The sequence below is a fragment of the Emydura macquarii genome, unplaced genomic scaffold (genome assembly GCF_026122565.2).
Source record: "Emydura macquarii macquarii isolate MOO-44397 ecotype Brisbane River unplaced genomic scaffold, CSIRO-AGI_Emac_v2 contig_1551, whole genome shotgun sequence".
NCBI classification, from domain to species: Eukaryota; Metazoa; Chordata; order Testudines; family Chelidae; genus Emydura; species Emydura macquarii.
The window spans coordinates 25,888,743-25,914,585 of NW_027131688.1; the positions used below are offsets into that span (position 1 = coordinate 25,888,743).

A 25,843-nucleotide genomic window follows, 5' to 3' on the forward strand; every position below is an offset into this window, starting at 1 on the left:
CATATACCGAGGCTAACCACGCCAAAAGTCCACATGACTTTAACCAAAAATAATAATTAATACTTTACAGTTATATGGCACTTTTTCCATTCACAGGCTTTAAAGTACTTTACAAACATGGGTAAGCATTATTTACCCTTTACAGGTGGGGAAATCAAAGAACAAAAAGTTAATTGATTTTTTCAAGGTTAGTTGCAATCAAGAAAACCAGTAAGACATGGCTAGCTTTTTATTTTAAGTGACATTAATTAGGCTCTGACTTCTGAAAGATAAGCATGATATAATTAATTAGAAAATATTCTGGCCAAGAATCTAGAGAGACTGAATATAGAGTTGTAAATAAATGTCAGTTTGTAGTGTCAAAAGGGCTGCATAAAAATATATATAGAAAAATAAAAGCTGAAATAAAGAATTATTACTCTTATAATAGTTTTTCAGTTTTTAAAAATGTATATAACTTTTAACAGGCATATTAGGTAAATTCTGCCCCATTACTCTCATACAACCCCAATCACTTCAGTGGAATTGCATGAAGGTAACTGAGGACAGAATTTAACACATAATATTGGATTCTTAAGATTCATAACACTACAAACGGAGCAGTGTCAACGGGAGCTAAACAGTCTAAAGGAGCAGGCAAAAACCAATTTCCTGATTTTTCTTTTGTATAAAAGTTACATCGGTTAACTAAACTCCAGGCTACCATTTGTCCTTTTGTGCCTCACCACCATTCTGCTCCATGTTTTCTTTGACTCCATCTAAGAGTTCTTGTGCCTCTTCTATATTGTCCCCTTCTTCTTCATCATCTTCTTCTCCCTCCTCTCCCACCTCTTCAGTTTCCACTACGTCTTTAGGAGCAATACTTTTCTCCTATTAAAAAAAAAAAGTTCAGAAATACTTTGGCTAAATTCTGCCTTTGGTATTGGATAGATATAATTAAGGAGAACATTTGGCCCACTGTCTTAAAATCTTAGTATCAGACTAGTAGCTGAAAGCCTATGTTGTCACATGGGTATAATTCATAAAGTCATGTGTGTAAAAAAGCCAAAATGGCTGAGAACTTAAAAACTGGACAGTAAGAGATTGTGAATCCCAATGATGGTTGAACTTGGTGATATTTTAAATAAAAGGAGCTCTCAACCATGCTTGTAGCTGTTTGCATTGTATCATATTGATTCAACAGACATTCTAAGCTTAAAAGTGATGTTTGGGGTTACTGTGTGTGCTAATTGTATTGTGTGGGTGGTAGAGTTGATTTTTGGGAGGAGAGTTCAGTTTGGCTGGTTGTGCTGATTTGTGTGTGTGGAGAGTTGCATGGATTTGTGCAGTTGGCAAATGAGGGGTGTGCTGTCATGCCGGTCTATGTGCATTTGGGGTTATTGTGTATGCTGGTTGTGTTGATGTGGAGAGGCCTCTGTTGTGTACAAGGGGAGTTGTGCTGGGAGATTTGGGTTGATTTGTGCAGGTGGCAGATGAGGGGTTTGTGCTGGCATGAGGAGCTATATGTGTGGTGGGTTATTGTGTGTGCTGGTTGTGTTGTTGTGTGGGTGGTTTTGAAGAACTGTGGTAGTTGGGCCAAGTAATCTGACATCTGTGCAGCCTCCCTCAGACAATCAATGACATTCTTGTACGCAAATTACCTGTAGAGTAAGGGTGTTGATTGGGCTGAGTTACCTCTGATATCACAGTGGTCTAGGACTCTTAGCATGGCATAGATCATCGTTTCTCAACCTGTGGAACACATACCCACAGGCAGGGGGTACACAGCGAAAAACCCAGTGAAGGGAGGCAGGCCTTCCCACCAGGTCCCAGCTTCTAGCTGGGAGGCAGGCGGCAGCCGCCCCAGTCCTGGGAAACCGGGCGGCAGCCACCAGCTTTTTGGGACGCCAGGCGGCAGCCGCCGGCTTGGGTGGCAGCCACTGGCTTTTTGGGGAGCCTGGCGGCAGCCGCCCACATTCCGCCCGGTCCCAGCTCCCAGCTGGGAGCCCAGCAGCAGCCTCCTGCACCCTGCGAGCTGGGCTCGCAGCTGGATGGCAGCCACCCACACCCTGGCTCTGAGCCGAGAGACAGCCTCTTGTGCCCTGGCTTGAAGACAGGCAGCAGCTACCTGCCCACATCCCCAGGTCCCAGCCCGTGAAGAAGCCTCCTCTGCTCCAGCTTGGAGCAGGTGGCAGTCGCCCATCTCCCGGGCTGGCAGCCAGGTGGTCTTGTTACTCGCTTAAAAGCTATAAATCCTTCAATCAAGTGGAACCATTGTATTACCCATAGACCGGCATTGGCTGCAAAGCGACTGAATGAAGATTTAAACAGCATGCTAGGAACGGCTGTGAAAACAGTAAACTTCATAAAAGTGCGGGTTCTGAATTCACGTCTTTTCCGATCACTATGCCATGACATGGGATCACAACATATTACTGTACTACTTCACACTGAAATTCAGTGGTTGTCATGTGGAAGGTTGTTGAATTGCCTGTTCGAGTTGAGATATCACGTTAGTCTTTCTCAGAGATATAAGATCTGAATTCTTACAGCATTTTGAAAATGAAGTATGGATTTGCAAATTAGCCTATCTTTGTGGCATTTTTGATAAAATCAATTACTTGAACCTTCAGCTTCAGGGATACAACACAAATCTATTTATCTTGCATGACAAAGTAAGAGCTTTTAGAGAAAAGTTGAAGTTCTGGAAAAATTGAGCTTTATGTGGAAATTTTGTTTCATTTCCACAGCTCTCAGAGTTCTGTGAAGAAAACAAAATGACTCTGAATTAAAGTGTGAAAGAAAATATTATTAGAGAACACTTGGTAAATTTGGAGTCAAACTTTGAACATTATTTCCCTAATGTTGAAGAGCGTGAAGATCCACAGAAACTGTGGATTTTGAATCCATTTAATGACAGCGCTATTGAACAAGCAGGCATTCCAGAAAGCATGAAGGAAAAACTTTTTGAGCTTTGCACGGACAGTACGTTGCAGAGGATGCAGAACATGGGACTGGGTGACATCCCTACATTTTGCCAGAAAATGAAATGGGAATTCCTACAGCTGAGGAACATGGCTCTCACAGAGCTTCTCCCATTTGCCTCAACATATTTGTATGAGACCAGTTCCTCACACTTGACTGGGCTAAAAAGTAAAATAAGAAATCGTTTGTGCCCAGAAAATGATCTGATAGTAGCAATAATTAGTTTAAAACCGAGATTTGGAATGCTTACGTCATCCAAACAGGCCCAAGTTTCTCACTAAATCCAGCACTTACAAGAACTCATTTTTATGTTATTTTGCTAAAACTAGCAAAAAGTCCAGTCTCTGATTTGTACAACACTTCTAGATGGGGAGTATCAGTTCCAGTCACAAAGATACCTATGTTTTATTAATATTAAATGTTTGATTTATATTGTTTTTACTGTTCTATAATTTTTATGATTCATGTGTTATTTGGTTTCAAAAAATGTTGTAAAAGTCAATAAAAAAGAATAAATGTTACATTCTGAATTATTGTATGCCTATTTATGTGTGTGTGCGCGCCTCCATGTCTGCCTGCATGTGCGTGTGTCTCATCATGTCGCTGCATGTGTCTGCCTATGTCCTTGTGTCTTTTTATCTCTGAACTACAGGTCCAAACAATTCCTTCACCCACTGCCACCACAGTAATCCTGCAGACATACCCTTTTTAGAAGAAAAGCAACCACAATCTTCCCTCCCGTCTTCCTTCCCTCTCTCTCTCTCTCTCTCTCTTTCACCCTCTTTTCCTCTCTGATCCCTTCCTTCTCTCAAATCTATGGCAAAAAATTTGCTGCTCAAAGATTCCTAGCTTTGGCCAACATCACCTCTAGCCCAGGTACATACTTGAGTTGTGTACCCCTCGTGTAAAGATGGCAACCCTACCCACACTAGATCTGACATCTGTCATATCACGGCCTTATACCCAAGCCTTCTTCCAACATATGGCACACACTAGTCTGTAAATATAAAATCCCGTGGAAAATTGAGTGTTGGGCTACTTATTAAAATTTTCAGAAGTTAGGGAGTACTTGCTACTTAAAAGGGTGAGAAACACTGGTATAGATACATGCCTTATTGTAGGTATACACCATACGGCTGTAATTCATAAAGTCAAAATAGCTGAGAATTTAAAAATTGGATGACAGCAGACTGTGAATCCTAGTGATGATTGAACCTGGTGATATTCTAAACAAAAAGAGCTCTCAACTGCGCATGTAGCTTTTTCCATACTTCACATTGATTCAGACATTCTAGGTTTCAGAGCGACACACATAAAAACATAAGAGACACAGAGTGATAATCCTGAAATTTTACTATATAGATATGCAGCTCATTTTAGACCCTATCCTGTGAGGTGCTGAGGAGCAATCTTCACTAATTACATCAATTAAAATGAGGAGTGTTCAGTACTCAGCATATCACAAGATCATGCCTTTACAGCCTTGGTTAAATAAAATATGTTATGGCTTTTTCAGATACTGTAAAATGGAAAAGGCAGAGGTTAGTTTCAACAGCCACAGTTGGACATCTACAATGGAGTTAGGATATTTTAAATTCCTCATTGCATTCTACTAAAACAAGGTTATTTCCTATGGTCATTCTTCAACTTCTAAATTGCAGTTTTCTAACTAATTCTTAAAAGATTTCAAATATTTTACATTTTAAAACTATGAAAACTAAATAATAATCCTAAAGAGCGTTATCCACATACCAAATTTTCTATTGCTTCAGAAATTACATCCTTTATTTTAATGTGATGTAGCTTGTAGTGTTTGCAGAGTTCTTCAGCAATGGTAGATTTTCCAACTGCAGGAGGACCAAGAACACAAATTTTCACTGGCTGAAAGAAAATGAAGATTTTTGTATCACCAAAAAAAAAGGGGGAAGGGGAATTAAGCAATGAGTGTGATTTTTTGTTTTAACTGACTGGTCTTTTCCCTAGGACCAATAGAAAATATGAGGACAAATAAATTAACATAAAATTGGTTATCTGTTTTAGACGAACTTTCAGTGTATAAATTCTGCTCCTGGATGTCCTCCTATTTCTACAGCTCAGTGTCTCCTACAATTCTTGACATCTGGGCTGCTCTCCTCTTTCTGCAACTCACAGAGACAGATCAGAGTTTTGGAGCCACATGGACTGGCCATGCTCCCTCAGCACCTGCCTCTGTGACATGTGGACAACATTATTTACAGCTCCTGCATTCACATCTGCCAAAGGGTTGTTTTTTGGTGTTTTTTTGGTCAAAATTTGGGGCAGCAGTGAGCCGTGATCGCCGTCTCAGCCTCTCTTCTCCCCTAGGCCAGTTTTTTAGCCAGGTGTTGGCACCCCCTAGCGCATCAGCTGCAGTGTCTCCCTGCTGGCTCCTCTGTGCCTTCCAGATATGGCAAGGCAGCCTAAAAAGCATAAAATTAAATCCAAAATGTGCTCCATCTGTGAGACTGCCTTCCCAGACTTGGCAGATGATGATTTGTGCCCAGCCTGCACCCAGCCTTCTGTCCCTAATTCTGTTAGGTCCCAGGGCTATGAGTCAGCAGGCATGCGGGATCCCCTAGCCACCACAGCAGCTGTAACTCCGACATGGCAAGAATGGACCAGAATCTATTGGCAGACAGGGAGAGGCTCCACGGATGAGGACAGCCTAGTCAACCAACTCAGGAGGTAAACTCAGTAGGCCCCTGGAGAAAAGAGAGAGCAGATTTAGAGTCACAAATCTTCACCCTCAAGTTCTAAAATGGATCCTGAGCACCCAGGAAAAAGAAAAGGAGATCATAAATGTTGGAAGTAAAGGCATATTTAGATCTGGTAGAAGCCTGCTGTGAATTTTAAGAGTTTATTCAGATAACTTTTAACACTGTAAGTAGAACAGTGGAAGTGTAAGAAATTACAGAGTAACCATGTTTGTAAGGAAAATAAAAGATAAAGTAGCCACAAAGCTAGAATAAAGTGGTTTGAACTAACACTAAACCTATACTGTCAAGAAAGGAGAGTGAACATGGAAATGAAAGACTAATACATATGTATAAGAAAAGATAACAAAAATTTATAAACAAGTCTGTGTAACAAAGGGAGGTTGAAGCTGTATTGTCCAGTGCTGCAGGCAACTGTGCTGAGATTGTCCTGATGAGCTTCCCACTTGTAATTGATCACTACTTGCTGAGTGTTTTGCCTTCATAAAGATTTGTTAGACCCCTCTGATAAGTAAATGAATCTCAATCCAACATTCTGGCAGGCCAGGTAGTTTGCAGATTGGGCTAACAGCCAATATTCCAGGTGTTTTTAAGGGACAGTGGAGTTGCTATGGGATATATAGATAAATATCTGGCTGGCCATGGAGGGGGACCTCTTAAAGAGGTAAACATCCTCACAAGCCAAAATCTGCTTAAAGTTGTCACTAAACTTCTAGAAAGCAACTTTTTGGCAACAAAAAGGTTCCTAAGAAAAAAGTAAAAGCCATAATTGTTCAAGGTTTGATGACAGCCAGAACTTTTGTGAAACATGACAAATAACTGAAACTGGAATGCAGAAAATATAAAACAAGATGAGATGAGATACAAGAACTGAAAGACAAGGTCACTGAGCGATGGGCACAGTGTACAGTATTACAAGTTCTGAGGCTTTGATTGAGAAAGCTCAGGCATGTGAGTCTCTCAAGAAGCAGAATGTCATTCTGCAAGCACAGCTAGAAGCAATGCAATTGGAGAATACAGAACTTACTGGCACTTTTAATCAGACAGTGAAGCTTTGGAAGGAAAAAAGCATTAATGTGAAGAGCGATGTATTGTCTTTTTCCTTCGTTTAGCAATCTGGATTCTAAAGCCCCTACAGCACCTGTCTCTGTGGAACCTATAATCATGTCCACAGTCCAAAACTATCAGGGTTGTACATGTACAGAGGTGAAGGTTAAAAACCTTTCACCAGAGGAGATACCTATAATGAAAGAAATAGGTCCTTGTCCCAGAAGTAGGGGCATAGAGGAAGTGTTAAGTGACTTATGAAAATTCAGGAGCAGGTTGAATTTTGTGATCTGATTTGAGGGGCTTGGGAGAGAATTGTGCCGAAGAAAGTTGGCTCTGGGGTTTGGCTTCATATTCAACAGGGCTATGAATGTCAGGAACAGTGGCAGTTCCTGCATTCAGAGATTATCCAAGACTTATTTGAGTCTGATGCAGAAATCACCATTGTAGGTGCTGTTAAACAGAAACCTAGGCAGCTACCTGCAGAATATGAGAGGGATCATTGTTTTGCTTGTTCTTTGGTCACAAATAATCCAGCTCGTGATGATCCAGACTACTCAGAACTTGTTATAGATAGGCTACTTCCCGAGTTGAGAAAGGCAGTTAAAATGGTGTTTGATGAGGTCGTACTAATGTTCAGACTTCAATTGAAAAAGCAGGATGTGCTTTTTACTATGGCCGGGAGAGAAGAATAAAGATCCAGTGGATGAGGCTAAAGCAGTGGTTCCCAACCTTTTTGGCTCGAGGGCCACAGATATAATTTTTACTACCTTAAAGGGCCACCAGTCTCCGTCAGCAGTCCCCCTACCCTGCCTGCAGCCAGAGGGAAGGAGCTCAGGGAAGAGGCTCTCCTGTCCCCTTGGCTGCAGCAGGGAAACCACGTGTCCTGTAGCCCTGTGTGTTCCATCTGGATCCCAAGGCAGTGGCTCCCTTCTGCACCCAGTGGGAGGGATGCCACAGGCCACTTTGAAAGGCCCCACGGGCCACAGGTTGGGAACCACTGGGCTTAGTATTCAGGGTTGAAAGTGTCCAGGAACCCAATTCTGAGGGTAGTAGAGGAATCCCTGGGTATTGGAGATGGTGTGGCTGAGGTAAAGGAGGTGCCCATGGATCTCCTTTTATGAGGTACAGTAGTGTAATCAGGAATGGGTAGAGGAAGTACAGAGGCTTCCGGAGCTGAACTCAGGGATGGGAAGCGGTCCACTGGCTGGAACCACTTCATCTACCCCTCCCCAGTAGGGATACTGAACCTCTTCCCCCTAGTCCAGGATTCTTACCCATATTACATTGGATGAGTGGACACTCCACCGTGTTATCAGTTATAGGTGGCATTTGGAAGCAAGCTTTTCTCGATAGTGGGGCATCTGTTTTTTTAACATCTAGAATTCAGGTGAGGGATGTCATACAACAGTGTATTGCCATGACTACAGTAACAGGGCAAGGAGCCCCTCGTTTGAGGATTTGGGAACATTTTAGGAACAGATGGGATAAAAGCAGGGGGTTGCATGGTGGATTTGGCTAATCTTTTGCTGTGGAATACCTCACAGGTTAATGAGAACATGTCCATACCAATAGCTCATGCAGTGTTTACAGGTAGGGGCATTATTTCCTTAGATTGGAGGAAGCATATGACAAATGCTGAGCTTCTGGAACTGTGCATGCCACTTCCTGAAGTTTTTGCTTGAAGATTGTAGTTTTGAGTGTGGGAGGAAGGATATGTGTCTCTAGGTTGAGGGACAAGATCCTCCTCCCCAGTAACAGTATCCTTACCCTAGAGTGGTAGTGGATTCCATCTGCGTGGTTATTGACAGCCTGAGACAACAAAAAGCAGCTGTCCTTAAAGGACTATATGTTGAGTACAGCTTTGCAGACACAGCTAGAAGATGTGTTAAGTTGAAAAATGAGTATAAAAGGCACAGGGATAAGCTTAAAGTTGCCAAATACCGTGGCTGAAAACTGTGTCACTTTGGACAAAAAGGTAAAAGGTTTACAACCCCAAAATTTAGTAGCTAGTGAGGCCAGGGGAAATGTCTTATTTCACAATGAAAAAAATGAAGCTGAGTGATTTAAGGAAAAGGAATGTGAAGTTAAAAGGAGTTTTGCACAGACTCTAAGAACACTACAGATCTTGGAAGGGTTTAGGCATTTGGGAAGGAAATGTGGTTGTCTGAAAGAGATAATTGGGGAAGAGAGATAAGAGAGCTATACAAATAGTCCTGGGAGTTGGGGCGCTGGGAACGTCAGCTAAACAATCCTTTCCAATGTGACACCATGCCTTTAAGAGAAAGTACAGACCAGCCTTCAGACAAAGATGTTCCTTTCGGCCTTCATCCTCACAGAAAAACCAGTGAAAAGAGCAGGTTCACCAGAGGAAATCTGTGGAACCGTGGCTCAGGAGAAAAGCCCCATTGGAACCCTGATGCTCCCAAAGGCTCCTTGTGACAAAGACCACATAGGTCTTCACCAAGAGCTGAAGCTTTGGTGCAGGATTTCCCATTTCCTGGAGGAAAGAGTTGCTTCGACCACAGACCAGTGGGTCAGGGAGATAGTGAATCAGGGTTACTCTCTTGAATTATGCGCTCCACTCCATCCATTTTTCATCCAGTCCACCATCTTGAATGAGCACATTCTAATTCAGAACAATATTTCTCACCTCCTGGATATGGGAGTATTAGAGAGCATTCCCTCAGAAAAAGATTCTCAGGGTTATACTCCATCTTCTTTATCATTTCAGAAGTGTACAGGGGGAATTTGAACCATTCTAGATCTCAAAAGGTTCTACAAGTGGTGAAGAAAATGAAGTTCTGGATAGAGAAACTAGCCTCTATGATGTGTCATCCCTGTCCCAGGGGTATTTTCTGACTTCAGTGGATCTGATGGATGCATATTTGCACATTCTGATCAGACCACGCCATCACAGATTCCTAAGGATTGCCTACAGCAGGAAGCATTATCAATATCAGACACTCTCATTCAGCTTGTCCTCAGCTCCCTGGGTCTTTACAAAGAAGTTGATGTTAATCAAAGCCAGACTCAGGTCCCAGGGAATCCACTTGTACCCCTTCCTGGATGACATCTTAATCAGAGCTCCATCCGCAGCAACAGTGTACAGAGCTACATCTCCTTGAATTCCCTGCAGGCACATTGCTTTATTACCAACATCAAGAAAAGCTCCTTCATTCTGTCCACACAAATAAGTCACCTGGGAGTGGACACAGATACCTTGATAGCAAGAACATATCCAGCTCTAGAAAGGTTTCAGAAGATTCAAGATCTCCTTGCATTGTGTTGGAACTGCCCAAGCGGCCCATTATTGCATTGAGCCTTAACTGTTAGGCCTCTTAGACGCGTGCATAGGGCTCACTCCAGGCATGCAATTACACATTAGGCAAATTCAAGGCTTCATCTTAAAGGTATGGGACCACCACGCATAGTGCATGAAAGATCAAGTGAAGTGCAGGTGATCAACTTCCTAAAATAGTAGTCAGCCCAGGGTAATGTCTGCAAGGGCATGCCCATATGCCTTCCAGATCCCCTGATCCTCACAACCATCACCACCCTGGAGCACACCTCCCAAACAGCTCAATGCATCTGGAACTTGGAGGAAAGGACCCACAGCATAAATCTCCTAGAACTAAAAGCAGTCAAGTTGGCACTACATAGGTTCCAGTCCAGCCTAGAGCGTAACCATGTCCTAATTCAGTCAGACAACATGACCACAGTGACATATGTATACAGGCGACAAGGAAGAAGAAGCCCAGTGCTACATGCTAAGTAATGGAAATCATGTAGTGGATGGAACATTCTCTCCCTCAAGGCAGTTCACATAATGGGAAGCCTGAATCAGAAGGCAGACTGGTTCCAACAGATGCAAGATGAATAACTCTAAGTGGTGCCTGAATCAAGAGTTGATTTGATGTTAATAGTCAAATCATTAAGGCCTGCCTTCAACTGACCTATTCACAAACTACATAAATACAAAGAAACCCAAGTACTTCACCAGGGGAGTACTTCCATGGGGAAGAGATACCCTATCACAAAGAAGGTCGCAGAGCTTCCTCTACGCATTTCCACCCTTCCCATTATTAGAAAAGTTGGTCCAGAAAAGAAAACGAGAACAGGCTGTTGTCAGTGTTTTTACCGGTGTAGGCTTTTTCTGTGCCAGTTTCAGTTAGGTCGTAAGTTCACAGGTTGGTTTTTGCTAACTTGTTTTTTTCCACTTATACTCCTGTTCACTTTGGTTTTTCCACTTAGGCCTTATGCCTTAGCCTGTTTCTTACTACACAGGCTACTGTAATATTGGTAACCCCACATTGGCTGAGGAGACCCTGGTTCTTGCACCTAAAAGAGCTAAAATTGGCACTACAGCTCCCAAAGAGACAGCACATCCTCTTATAAGTCCTTTGCTTCATCTGGACCCACACCAACTGCATCTAACAGCCTGGCTATTGAAAGGGAAATGTTAGTATAACTGAGTCTGTCCTCTAAAGTCATCAAAACACTTCTTTCTTGTAGAAGAGTATTGACCTTGAAAGCATTCTCCTCTGTCTGGATCAAGTTTTGCAGGTGGTGCCAGGAACACAAAGTAAATCCAAGAAATCCAGGAATTCTGGCTATCTTGTTTTTTCTCAAAGAAGGTTTTGACAAAGGTCTCCATCCCAGTACCATTGCGTTTCAGATGTCTGCCCTTAGTAACATGATATTTGCAGGATCCATGGGTTCTCTAGCAGAGAATTCGAGGTAACCAGATTCCTTAGGGCAGGTCAGTTAGCCAAACTGGCAATTGATCTCTTTTCCCAAGTTGGACTGCCATTTGCACTGATAGCCCCCACAAACTATCCCTTTGAACCACTGACGTCAGTGTCAGAGTTTTATTTGTCCATCAAAACTTGCTTTTTGATAGCCATCACATCCACCAGGTGAATGCTGCAGCTGGTGATGCTCTCAATGCAGGAACCTTACTCTGTGTTTCATGAGGATGAAGTGGTGCTCAGAATTCCAGAATCATTTATCCCAGCGGTTCTCAACCGGTGGTACGCGTACCACCGGTGGTACTTACGAGAAGGCTGGGTGGTACGCGAGCCGTTCCGCGCCGCCGAATCTGCCGCCGGAAGTGCCCTCCCACCCTCCCCTGTGAAACTGTGTCAGCGGAAGGGTTTCGGCGGAGAGCATTGTTTCCCCCATGTAACCCGCCGCCGCCAGCCCCTCCCTGCCACGAAACCCCACCGCAAGTCCCCCCCCTGTTTTTCCCGAGTAGTACTCGGGGAAAAAAAGGTTGAGAACCACTGATTTATCCTAAAGGTGAACTCTTCTTTTCTCACTTCTGTCCAAGGCCACATCATCCCATTGAGGAGAGGTGTGGCACACTTTAGATGTCAGAAGGGCTCTGAAAATTTATCTCAAATTTACAGAATCCACAAGGAAATCAGGCACCCTGTTTGTATCCTTTCATCCAAAATGCCAAGGACGTAGTGTTTTCAAGTCCTCTATTGCTAGGTGGATTAGACTATGCATTGTGGAAGCGTACGGAGATTCCCATTTCCAGAAGGGGTCAGGGTACACGCCACACAATCTCTGGAGACCTTTGGGCAGAAGGAACTAATGCATTGCAGTGGAAATTTGTAAGGCGGCCACCTGGTCAAATGCTACCACCTTTATCAAGCATGACAAGGTCAAATTCCTGTCCTTTGCAGAGGCATCTTTTGTCAGGAAGATGCTGTAAGCGGTCTGGAAATGTCTGGAAATTATTTTCCCCTTTGAGTAAATAGTATAGATGGGGAGTAACCATTTTTCTTTTTTCTGACCTTTACTATAACCCTCCCTACATCTGTTCACTGCTTGCTACTTCCCAGATATCAAGAATTGTGGGAAATGCTGGGTGCAGAATGGAAAATTTCGTACTGATAATTTCCTTTCTGCTAGCAGTGTTTCCCACAATTTTACCCATCCTGGATGGCCCATGGTAAAGAGTTAGATATTAACTGGAATCATTACCATATGATCATCTTCTTTGGTATAACATACACAGTTATTTCATTGTCTCTGGAATATTTGTTAATAATGATATGGAAATTTAACAGCTTGGGAATAACTCATCTGAAAGCAAACAGGAGCTGAGGGGTATGGCCAGACCATGTGACTTGAAAACTGATCTGCCTCCTTGAGCTGCAAAGAGAGGAGAGCAGCCCAAACAACAAGAATTGTGGAAGATCCTGCTATCAGAAAGGCAATTATTGGTAAGAAATTTTCCAATCACCCATTGACCTTGGCTCACTCAATAACTTAATAACAGAATTTGACCCTGAGGGACAATTCTTGCATCTTTCCACAAACTTGGAAAATCCCTTGCAGTGGAATCAGTATGGCTGTGTTGTGCAAAGGGAAGCAGGATTTGAAGAGTCTATTCCCTGAACAGAACAAAAACTGGCTTCCTAAGGCTCAAGATGCAGTGGAGATTTGGAGTGGAGTAGTGGACATACTACTAGGTGGATCCACTGTTCTCACACCTTCCTACATGAAGTATGGTACAAAAACCACAGTGGTTATTTCAGCTGTAAAGCCAGACCTGCAGGTCCATGAATGATTCCTGCCTGTCAGTTTCACAGAAATCCACAGCATACTGCCAAGCCATTTGAGCTATGCATTGGCATCAGGATTCAGGGCTAAGTTTATACTTGCTAAAATACCACTTTATAATATAATTCATAGTAGTATGTCCAAAACTCATCTGCATCAGGATCTTCTAGTGCAGACACATGTGCCTCCCCTGACAGACCATCAGACTTATTACCACCTATTGCCCAATTTATAAATATGAAAGGAGGCATCACTACAATAAATGCTGCCACTCTTCATGTAGCCATTTGGTTTGATCAACTTCAGGTGAAATTGTAGCTGCTGCTCTATACCAGCCATATGAAAGAAGAAGATGTGCCTACATGCAATGCCACTAACTTCAGTAAGACTCTGGACATTGGAGGGATCTGCACTAGCAGTTCCTGAAGCAAGATGGGGGCCTAAAACTATATACAAATATAAGACTCTTTTGCCTGTCAATATACAGTTGATCAGGCTGGTCATACATTGGGCCACTAATAATAAAAGCTTTAACATCATCCCTTTCCCATCACTAAATTGTATGTTTATTTCAGTATTTCTTGAATTTACTTGAGTGTTCTTTTTTTGAAGTGGTATATCCATGTGGTCACAGATCTAGCAGCCCAGCCTAGCCCTGAGAACCCCTTTCTGTGCAAGGGTGCTGGGACTTTCAATGAACCACAAGAGTTTTGCTTTGTTCTGGATCTTCTGCATCCGTGAAGTCTTGGGCAGGATTACTCCTTAGACAATCATATAACAACAATCATAGTCATAGCCGGGCATCTTTACAAAATTAAAAACAAAACAATAACTGCAAGGGCACAAAAACCTTCTTGCACAATTAGTAACTATACTCCTGCTCATTTGAATATAGCCAAATATTTAGCCCACTTAGGAAACAGTGTTAAGGTCCTGCCCATATTACAAACTGGAACTGGGTGAGTGAAAAACTATGTTGTAACTGAGCCTCCTGATTTATTTGTAACCAGAGCACACTAAGGACATAAAATACTCTCTCACCTACTGATCCTAAGGCCAGGTCTACACTACTAGGTTTTGATGACACAGTGGTGTCGGTCAGGGATGTGAGAAAATCCACACCCTTGACTGACATAGTTATGCTGGCAAAAAAACCAACAACTTGTAGATGCAGCTATACTGGCAAAAAAGTCCTTTAGTCAATGTAGCGTATGTTATGTGGGGAGATGATTTACCTATACTGATGAAAAATCTCTTTATGCTTGTATAAACTGCATCTCCATTAGGGGTCTCTGCTGATACAGCTGTACCAGTGCAGCCATAATAGCAAAGTCTTTCTAGTGTAGGCTAAACCTAAAATCAAAACACCCAAATAAACATTTTTCTTATTTCATACAAAGCCACCACATTGTGGTATATTGCAAGAGAGCTAATTCCAGAGCCACAGCGCTCTGCTGAGAATATTCTTTCACCTGCAGGATTTCAGTTCTAGGAACTAGAGGAAAAGCATTTCTTCTCTTTAGTTCTTCAGTCCCTGTTCGTTTTGGTTCCCAGTGTATTGTATTTGTCAGTTTATTTTGCATCTCTTACCAGTATTCTGAATATTGTCACTTCATGTATATTTATATATACTCCTTTTTGAAAAATATGAGAGCACTTCAAAACAGCATACAGAAAATGATTACCAGTAATCCTCGACTTTGCTTGTATTCTTTGAGGACTTGCCCAATATTCTCCATCAGTCCTGTCTGAGCAATCCACTTAATGTTGAAGTTCTCTTTCAAGAATATAGCCTCCATTCGCAGGTTCACAAGTAACATATCCAAATGTGTTTGCTAAAGGAGCAAAAATACATTTAACTGAACAGAGAATTCCGTTTGATATTAAAGGGTCACTGCCAAGTAGCTAAACCCCAAGATGTAGGTCTTGTTTAAAATTTTTTTGGAGGGAGTCAGGTTGCTGCTTTACAAAACCAAAAATTAATATAAATATTTTCAAGATTATTTAACAATTTAAATAAAAACAGGTTTTATTTTTAATTTAAATATTCCCATGAAATACTGGAAATCCAGCCACTATACCACTGGCTTATGCTCATACATGGAAACCAGAGAGTGGAACTTTCATTTTCTAAGCAGAGTGAAGAATAAAAAGTAAACAAAGAGTCCTAATCAAAAGTGCATTGAAGTCAATGGAAAGACTCCCTTTGACGTCAATGGGCTTTGATTCAGGCCTAAAGACCATAATTCAATTTTAAAATTTATTTTAGTTTTAATAATCTATCTTGTTATTAATGACAAAGAGTTAAGGAACCAATTATGTAAGGTATGATTTTTATCTTCACAGTCTCTCTCAGAGTCCCAACTCCATGCTGTAAAGACTACAGTCTATGGGCATTTTGTTACTGTAACCAATGAAGCTGCAGTTGTTAATCCATCTTTCTTAACTCCTGAATCTATCCTTATTCATAGATTTTAAGGCTAGAAGGGATTCAGATAACACAGAGCATATTCACCAGTTACCCTTGCTTTGAGCTATTAAAAGGACACATTCTAGGTGACAATTCTCACCTAGTTTACTCCAAGTTACTTGCAAGAATACAAAACAATTCACATCCGTCACGTCTTACTGCATAATCAGAATAATTTTTGTAGCTCACTATTTACATCTTATTTCCTCTACAAAAGCTCAATTCTGTGTGGACCTCCTGTGAAGTGCTCAGCATCCTCAACTCACATAAACTCCAGTATGTCACTGGAGAGCCTCAGGATCATGCTCTCCATACAAAAAGTGCAGCGAAAACTCTTAACTCTTTTCTCTGTTATGAAGTTTATAACCTGCTTCTTCATTTACTTTATTTATACACTTTTCTTTATATATTTTTGCATCATATCTTTGTGCTGATGTCAATTATAAGAAAAGAATACATTGCCTAGTATTTATATTTTCATCTCATATCCGTTCTTTAAAGAAGATATTAGAAAAAGGAAACAAAATACTAACTGTTAAGTCTTTGTTTAAGAAAGCATTTTCTCTTGGAACCTTTTGGATTTTTCCTGGTCCAACATTTTTGCTGATGCACTGTCAGAAAACAATATTGTACACATATTAAAGTGGGTACTCATCTAATCCATACTTTTGACATGCATAGTCATCTGAAGAACATGTGTATACTAGTTTAAGTTTAGAGACATGGTACAGTACCTCTGCTGGGCTGTATATCAGATCCTTTTTTAAAAAGAGGTGTTGCAAGTTTTCTATTTTATGGACCACATCATAAAGCCAACAGCCAATCATGAACCAATCATGGATCATCTCTCCCACTACATGGTTCTCGAAATATTTTATTCTGCAGATTACCAACAAAGGCTCTGCAGTCCACGGATTACAGTCTGAGAATTTCCGTGCCAGTATGTTCAGTTTTCAATGTTAGTAGGCAAATAAATGGCCAATTGCTTCTAAAGCGCATTTAAATAATAGAGAGTTAAAATCACCAGAATGCTACTTCATAGCAGCTTCCAGGTTTCTTTGCTGGATTCTGCTTCAAGTAAGGTGACCAGATAGCAAATGTGAAAAATTGGGACAAGAGATGGAGGGTAACAGGCGCCTATATAAGACAAAGCCCGAATATTGGGACTGTCCCTCTAAAATCGGGACATCTGGTCATCCTAGCTTCGAGGGCACTTGATAAAACAAGCTATCTTCCTACAATGCAAAGGAAAAAAGAATTTCAAAAAGACACTGACTGTCTAATTATAGTATATATGAACTGGATGAAAACATGAGGTCTAATCCAGCGGCCCTTTATCACAGACAAAACCCTTTTTGAAATTAATACATTTTGCCTGAGTATGGACTGCAGGACTGGACCCACATTTGGCATATTGTTTAAAGGAAGTATGAGCTATAGGATTTCAAGACTAGTTTTTACATAATTGTTGTACGGAATAATGCAGGGAAGATTTGGGACTTTTAACAGAGTAAGGATTAAAGATTTACAGGAATAAAAAGATACCTGAACAAAGAAACAAAAACTTAAACTGTTTTACCTTAACTATGGTCTGAAGAGTATGTATAGATTCATCCACTGCCACAATGTAGTGAGTCCTTGGCCTATGATCAGCTATATTTTGTAACACCCTGCAATATAGCAAATGCAATCAATGTCCATTAGTGAAAGGAAAAATATTATGTCTTTAATATGAAATGTAATATAAAAGCAGCCCCAAGGCAAAGGGTATGTAGAAACTCTGAAGATTAATTTTCCAAAGCATGCCATTTTCATGTTGATTTTTATTCATAAGATAATATAACTAGATATCTCAGTTTGGCCAAAACAATTCAGAAATATGGAGTAATGTCTCTAGAAAATATACACCACTACTACTTGACCTTTCTATTCTGGTTTCAAAAACTGTGGTGCAGTTCCATGTCAGTTGACTGGTACTATGTACTGGACATGGTACTTCTAAGAATTTCTTGAATGTGACAGTAAGATATTACTTCCAGAAGGCTTTATTTCATGCTGGAAATATTTAAATCTCCATTTGCTTCAAAATTATGTGTCAAATTCAACTGTGGTGCAACTCCATTTTGAAAAGTTTTAAAAAACAAATATGGTAGCAGCTGTCTGAAATCTCCACTAGTAGGTATGGTTTTTGTACTTATATGGGTACTAAGCATTTCTAGGTCAGGCCATCTCTGAAAGCATACTTACGCTGCTAAATCAACAACATGAATGGTAGGAAGAAAATTGTTTCCATCTCCAAAAACTGGTATTGCAGGAGTCTCACCAAGCCAAGCTGTCTGAAAATAAATACAAATGAAGCAGAAGAGTCATATTTAATTAGAGTTGCAAAAAGGAACGTATGTACGGTTGGTGAAACTAAGTACATCCTGGATTTTAATGTTTCTTGGATATGAGTGTGTGCTGCAGCAGAGGAATCAATTTTGTGAGCTGCTGACTGACAGCCTACTAAGACCCTACAAAGTTAGTGGCATTTTTGACAATATTGCTCAGCTCTGGGAAGCTTTATTACTATTATTTTATATCCCAAAGTATATAAAATGAAAATAGATATAAAAAAACCCTTGGGGGGGAAAAATCACATAATATTGGAAAAAAGACATCTGTTACCTGACCCCTGATAGGCAGACTGCAGGACAGATATGTTCTTACCAATTAGGACATACTGGGATATGGTTCAAAAACTGTGGAAAGACTGAATATGTTTTAAGCTAAAAATCTTTTAAATGACTCCCTTTGGCAATGTCCACACTACAGAGCCAATGCTGGCATAGCTATATTTACAGGCTTGGCAGAATTTGATTTTTTTTATATATATATATAATTTCAAGAAATAATATTCATGTTTATTTTAAGCTTTTTTTCTATTGCTATTGATTTCAATATTCAAAGTTGTGGGAAATTAGGAGGTAGGGTCACTAAATTATTTAATATCAGTCTCTGATAAGTTTTCAAGCAGCATTTTTCATACTTCACTTATCTGTAAATTTTGATAATTATAAACAAAAATATTTTTGTTGGTTTGTGTGTGTGGTAAAATTGACAATTACCAACAGTTACCAATAAAAATTGAACCCTTTCAAACCTAACTATATTTGTAAACACCTAGAGGATAATAGGGTAATAAATAATAGCCAACATGAATTTTTTAAGAACAAATCATGCCAAAACAACCTAATTTCCATCTTTTACAGGGTTACTGGCCTAGTGAATTGATATATCTTGATTTTAGTAAGGCTTCTGACACAATCCAACACAACAGTCTCATAAGAAAACAAGGGAGTGGTGGTCCAGATGAAATTACTATAAGAAGGTATATAACTTGTTGAAAGACCATACTCAGAATAGTTATCAATGGTTCGCTGTCAAACTGGAAGTGTGTGTCTAGTGGAATCCTACAGGGGTCAGTCCTTCATCTGATAATGTTCAATATTTTAATTAATGACTTGGAAAATGGAGTGGAGAGTATGCATATAAAAGTTGAAGATGACACCAAGCTGGGAGGGGTTGTTAGCACTTTGGAGGACATGATTAGATTTCAGAATGACTGTGACAAATTAGACAAATTAGAGAATTGTTCTGAAATCAACAAGATGAAATTCCACAAAGACAAGGGCAAAGTACTAACACTTAGGAAGGAAAAATCAACTACACAAACACAAAATGGGGAATAACTGGCTAGAAAGTATTACTGCTGAAAAGGATCTGGGGGTTATAGTGGATCACAAATTGAATATAAGCCAACAATGTGATGCAGTTGCAAAAAAGGCTAATATCATTCTGGCATAACATGAACATCGTATGTAAGACACTAGAGGTAACTGTCCTGCTGCATTCAGCACAAGTGAGGCCTCAGATGAGTCCAGTTTTGGGCGCAACACTTTAAAAAAGATGTGGACAAATTAGAGAGAGTTCAGAAGAGGGCAACCGAAATGATAAAAGGTTCAGAAAACCTGACCTCTGAGGAAAGGTTTTTTTAAAATGGGTATATTAGTCTTGAGAAAAGAAGACTGAGTATGGACCTGATAACAGTCTTCAAATATGTTAAGGACTTTTATAAAGAAGATGCTAGTTGGTTGTTCTGCATGTCCATTAAAGGCCAGACAAGAAATAATGGGCTTAATCTGCAGCAGGGGAGATTTGAGTTAGTTATTAAGAAAAACTTTCTAACTATTAGGATATTTAAATACTGGAATAGGCTTCCAAGGTAGGCTGTGGAATCCTAGTCCGTGGAAGTTTTTAAGAACAATTTTGATACACATCTGTCAGGGATGGTCTAGATTTACTTGGTCTTGCCTCAGCACAGGTCTGGACTACATGACCTCTCAAGGTTCTTTCTTGCCTTAAATTTCCATGAGTCCATATTGGCATAGCTATGCAAGTATAGCCCCCAGTGCAGATGCAGCATACGCTGTCAGAAGGAGTTCTTCCAGCACAATAATACCATTTCCCCAAACAGCATTAGGTATGCCGACAGAAGTACTTTTCTGTTGGTACAGTTGTACCTCTAATGGGGGTTTTGCCAAAATAACTATGTCAACGAGTATGTGTGATTTTTTTCACACTGCTAGTCAACAAAGTTATATCGGTATAGGTTTTAAGTGTCGACCAAGGGAATGGGCATTGAATCAGATCCTCTGCCTTGTTATTAGAGTCGTTCAGTGTATAGTAATACTGCTGTTAGAAGTTAAATTCCTGTTAAATTCCTTTTCAGTTTACCTTCAAGAACTGTGCAATATTGAACTAAACTTCACCAAAATTATCTTGAAAAAGTCTACCTTAAAAAAGTAGTGAAATATTCCCTCTTCAGCTCCATACTGAAGTCCTGCAGCAACAACATAGGTTGAAAATTTGTTTTTGTTCTGTGAAGTGAAACAGGAAAGTTTTAAAAAACACTATGAACAATCTTGTAAATTAAATTTTGTTGACTTATCCTGAAACTGCATAATAACCAATACGGCTTTATCAGGAACAATTCATGCCAAAATAATATAATTTCCTTCTGTGACAGGTTACTGGTATAGTGGACAGGAGAGAAGCAGTAGATGTGCTATATTTTGATTTTAGTAAGGCTTTTGACATACTCCAAAATGACATTCTCATAAGCAAATAAGAGAAATGTGATTCAGATGAAATTACCATAAAGTGGGTGTATAACTGGTTGAAAGATCATACTCAAAGATCAATGGTTCGTTGTCAAACTGGAAGGATGTATCTAGTGGGGTCCCGTAGGGGTCTGTCCTGCATCTGATACTATTCAATATTTTAATTAATGACTTTGATAATGGAGTGGAGAGTATACATATAAAAGTTGAAGATGACACCAAGCTGAGAGGGGTTGTTAGCACTTTGGAGGACATGAATTCAGAACGACCTTGACAAATTAGAGAATTGTTCTGAAATCAACAAGATGAAATTCAGTAAAGATTAAGTGCAAAGTACTAACACTTAGAAAGGAAAAATCAACTGCAAAAATACAAAATATTAGCTGGGCTGAAAAGGATCTGGGAGTTATAGTGGTTCACAGTTGAATATAAGCCACCAATATGATGCAGTTTCAAAACAGGCTAATTCTAGAGTATGTTAACAGGAGTGTCATATGCAGGACATGAGAGATAATTGTCCCACTTTATTCATTACTGGTGAGACCTCATCTGAAGTAGTGCATCCAGTTTTGGGCACCACATTTTCAGAAAAATGTGGACAAATTGGATAGACTCCAGAGGAAAGCTACAAAAATTATAAAAGGTTTAGAATACCTGACCTATGAGAAGAGGTTTAAAAAACTGGAAAAGTTTAGTCTCGAGAAAAGAAGACTATGAAAACAGTCTTCAAATATGTTAAAGGCTGTTTGAAAGAGGAGTAGGCTCAGTTGTTCTCCATGTCCATTGAACGTAGGACAAGAAGTAATCCACTTAATTTGCAGTAAGGGAGATTTAGTTTAGATATTAGGAAAAACTCTATAAAGATAGTTAAGTACTGGAATAGGCTTCCAAGGGAGTTTTTGGAATACCCATCACTGCATGTTTTTAAGAACAGGTTAGACAAACACTTGTTATGGGAGTGTCTAGATATAATTTGTCATGCGTCAGTGCAAGAAACTGGACTAGATGACCTTTTCAGATCTCTTCCATCCCTACATTTCTGTGATAATGCTATTCTAATATTTCCTTGAAAAGGCACTTCTATCAAGACCAATCTGCCTCAATTTGGATTGGGATTCTAGAAAACTCCAAAGGATAGATAAAGTGGGGAATAAGTTACGCAAGTCAAAGAAGTGAACAGGATAACTCACTGAGTTTATGGATTCAGAAAAGATTATTTTGAAAGTACTTTGGACCTGAATCTTCACTACCTTGTACTTGCATTTACTTGTGTAAATTGGGTGTAAAATTCTACCTGTAGGGCAAGTGGAGAGTACAAGTTAGATAGTTTTACACCCACATTTACTTATATTTTACAAGCAAAAACTGTGATCTGCACACACAAGATTTAACACTTTAACTATATTAGTATAGGTAAGCAGTATAATCCCTCCCCAGTCATGTCTACACTAGAAATGTTTTACCAGTAGCATTTTTACTGGAATACAGCTTCTGACGTGCTAATGCTTGCGTGCACGCACATTTGACTACCTTTGCTGGTGTTGCATGTCCTTACTCTGAGAGCTTGTATCATCAAAAGACACTGCACTGTGGGAAGGCCATGCGTAAGTACCTTAGCTGCTGCATGCCCTCTGCAATGCCTGAATATTTTTGCGGTTATTTCCGCATCCAGGCTTGTATTTCTTGCTCTCCCCACAGGCCAAGGAAATCCAGGACTTCTTTCCTGGACCAGGAAGCACTGGCAGAGGTTTAAAGGAGCCATATCTGTGTGGTCACAACTGCTTGCTTGCCAATGTGGGCTAGCAGAAAGAGACGCATTTCAAAAACATGCTGGCAATTTCAAAGAGGGTGGCACGCTTTTGGTCACTCTGATCCCTGGACAACAGACTTCAGAACTATAACAACAGTACAATCCCTGGACCACAAATCTCCATTGCTGTGGAGACAAGGACATTTTTGGACCATTACCGGAGGATTGTTTTTACTGATACAGATAATGTAGAGTCCACACATACATTCTACCAGTGGACCAGTGCTGTGGAAGTGGATTTCAGTCACTGACAGAAAGTCAGGGTTTTACCAACAGGACTCAAAATTGAGTGTGGACACAAAGATGTGTTGAATTAAGGCAAGTTTTGTAGTGTGGACCTGTCCAAAATGTGGATGCAGTTATACTAATATAAATGTGCTTACACCAGTATAGCATATTTCCATGTGGGAAAAGAAATAAGCTATATTAGTATAAGGCACCTTTTGTCAGGCCCCAGTATCAAACCCAAGCCCACCAGCTCCTAAGGTGTCAGCCTTAACCACTATAGCATGTCTTAGCTGCTGTACTACACCAGGTTACTGACTGGCTACTCCTGACTACCAACCTTCATACTAGAGGCCTACAGACTCACAGCAGCCACACCACAGGGCCCTGATTGGATGGACAGGCAGCATTCTCATTGGGTACCTGGATTATATAAAGGCCCCAACAGGAAGAGGAAGTTGTCTGAGCAACAGACCATTTACTCTTATCAAAAGAGAGACTATGGAATATGGTTCTTTATTAAGGTTTTCTTAATAGAGAGGACTTTCAAGTGTTTCCTTTAAACTAAAATAAATTAAAAAAATTTTCAGTGGAAACAAAACATTCTTAGCCATCTTCATGCTGTGAATATCTCAGCCATCCCATCTATGTGACTCTCTAGAGAAGAGCCTGCATTCAGCACTAATGGAATAAATGCAGAAGTGACCATCTATTTTTTTCACTGAGGATAATATAGCTCTTGAAATCACTTTTACAACATTTCAGAAGCATATAACTAAGAACACTGTCAGTGCGTCTTAGACTTTATAGACACAACACTACATAAAGGGAACCTGATTTACATATTTAAATAAATAAAACTTTACAATAACAGGAAATATTTCTCAGATCAATTGACTCTAACAGCTTTTTAATAATCACTGGAATAAAAAGATGAGAATCAAGGGAGATTATAGATGGAATATTTACCATAGACCATTGAAGTATGAGCTAATGGGGCATTGAAAGGACTCAGGGCTTCTAAAATTATCTTTTTAGTGCCAAAAGTCATGTGCATGAGAATGTATTATCCATGTTGTGACTATCAAATATTTATTAACATTTTGAATAATCAAGCTGTAATCTTGCAATATAGATCTAACCATTTACTGACAAGTAGTGTCCTTCAACTTCTTTTGCAATATTCATTAAAACCACTAGATGTCACATTTTAGCCATTGCAAACCATTTCTGTTAGTATTTGTTTTGTTGAATGTCCCAAACTGAATGTTGTCACAACCAAAACAGAGATTTTATGTGGCTATTTTTCAGACTAATTAAAAAGAAAGTTGTCCTATTGCTGCAAAATAATACTGCCATGAAAAAGCTTTTCTGACATTCTTTTCTGATGCATGCAAATATTTAAAAATGAATGGTATACTAGTGCCTCTAATAGCCTGTTTAGGCAGAGATTCAGTACATAAGAATGGCCACAAAGATTCAGACCAGTGGTACATCTATTCCAGTATGTTGTTCATCATAGGGGCCATTCTCAGACATTTTGAAGGGCAGGTGTAAGCTCTGGCCTCCATAATGAGTAATATTGTGCCTGTGAGGGAAATTGCACAACATACATATTGGGTAAGTAAAAGCCATTTACACTATGGCTTTCCAGATCACTTTATATAACATGTCTCATCATGCCATGGCTAATGTTCTGCACTATCATTAATCATATGAGAACAAACTATGATTTCCAGTGCCAGTCTCTCTGTGGGCCTTACGAAACAAGGGGTGCTATACTCAATTCACCAAGCTTATATACAGCCTAACCCTATAAAATGCTGAGTTCCTTATACAAGGAGCTGAGTGTTTTCATGTCCCATGGTGCCATCGTCTCAATACCTCCTCAGAGGCTCTGAGCCTTGCAAGGCCAGGCCTATACAGAATGAGTGGTTTGCCCTGGAGTGCACACTTACATTTCCTGGTTTCCACTTTTCTGCTCTAACTTCTACAATGCTCTAAGGACTTAAACATGAGGTAGGAAAGCAGGAACTGGGCCACCATTATTACTATTTATATGGCAATAATGACCAAATATGAAGAGAGACAGTGTCTTCTCCAAGGAACTTAGCAATCTTAAAAGACAAAGACAGATGAAGAGTGAAGGAAAGAAATATAACATACAAGCGAAGTGATCAGAGTGATGATATTCATAACTGGTGTTTGGGATGAGTCTGTGCATCTACACACAGACACAGCAGTCTGGCAATGCAGTCTGTTGCAGGACTGGGGTCTATCTAAGTATTCACTGCTCAAAATTTATGTGCCCTATTGCCGTAGTATCTATCAGAGAGCCTTCTACGTGTTTAAATTAAAAATAACAATAACTTAGTAACCAGCATTTATTTGCTGTTATTCTTTTCTAAATACACATACTAAATTTCCTTTCTACCACCCTTCCTCAATCCATCAGAACCCTTGTCTTCTCAGTATGTTTACATACTTCATATTATTACCACAGGGAGCTATTCACATTTATCAAGGAGGTAATATACTTGCAGGAATCTGTTAAACATTGCAGACAATTTCTATTATTAAGATGATGTAATTCTTCAGTTTAAGTAAAAAAGAACTATATTCAAATAAGTTATTTTGTGATACTTACAGATTTTCCAAGCTTGATGATCACTTTTTCAGCATTTATATGGTCCATAAAGTTAGGGTGAGGTTTTCTTCTGCGATAATCTTCTTCAGTAAAAGGAATTTCTGAATCATCCTGTAGAAAAAAAACTCTAAGAAAAATATCTTACTTTCCTGAAAAAAGTTCTACATGATCTAAACCAAGATATTTTTTAAAGTAAACTTCCAAAATCTT

At 39.9% G+C, this 25,843-nt stretch overlaps 1 protein-coding gene across 1 annotated transcript in view; it reads right to left on the reverse strand.

The window, feature by feature from the left end:
* Positions 1 to 25,843, reverse strand: part of AK7 (adenylate kinase 7) — a 61,313-nt gene that overhangs the window by 29,199 nt on the left and 6,271 nt on the right. Inside the window, exons 5-12 of the mRNA XM_067555172.1 lie at positions 25,634 to 25,744; positions 20,625 to 20,708; positions 18,037 to 18,125; positions 17,369 to 17,459; positions 16,323 to 16,400; positions 15,005 to 15,154; positions 4,717 to 4,845; positions 726 to 870 (exon numbers count right to left, since the gene is read on the reverse strand). Of these exons, the coding sequence (XP_067411273.1) occupies positions 726 to 870; positions 4,717 to 4,845; positions 15,005 to 15,154; positions 16,323 to 16,400; positions 17,369 to 17,459; positions 18,037 to 18,125; positions 20,625 to 20,708; positions 25,634 to 25,744 (877 nt within the window). The remainder of the gene's footprint in view (positions 1 to 725; positions 871 to 4,716; positions 4,846 to 15,004; positions 15,155 to 16,322; positions 16,401 to 17,368; positions 17,460 to 18,036; positions 18,126 to 20,624; positions 20,709 to 25,633; positions 25,745 to 25,843) is intronic.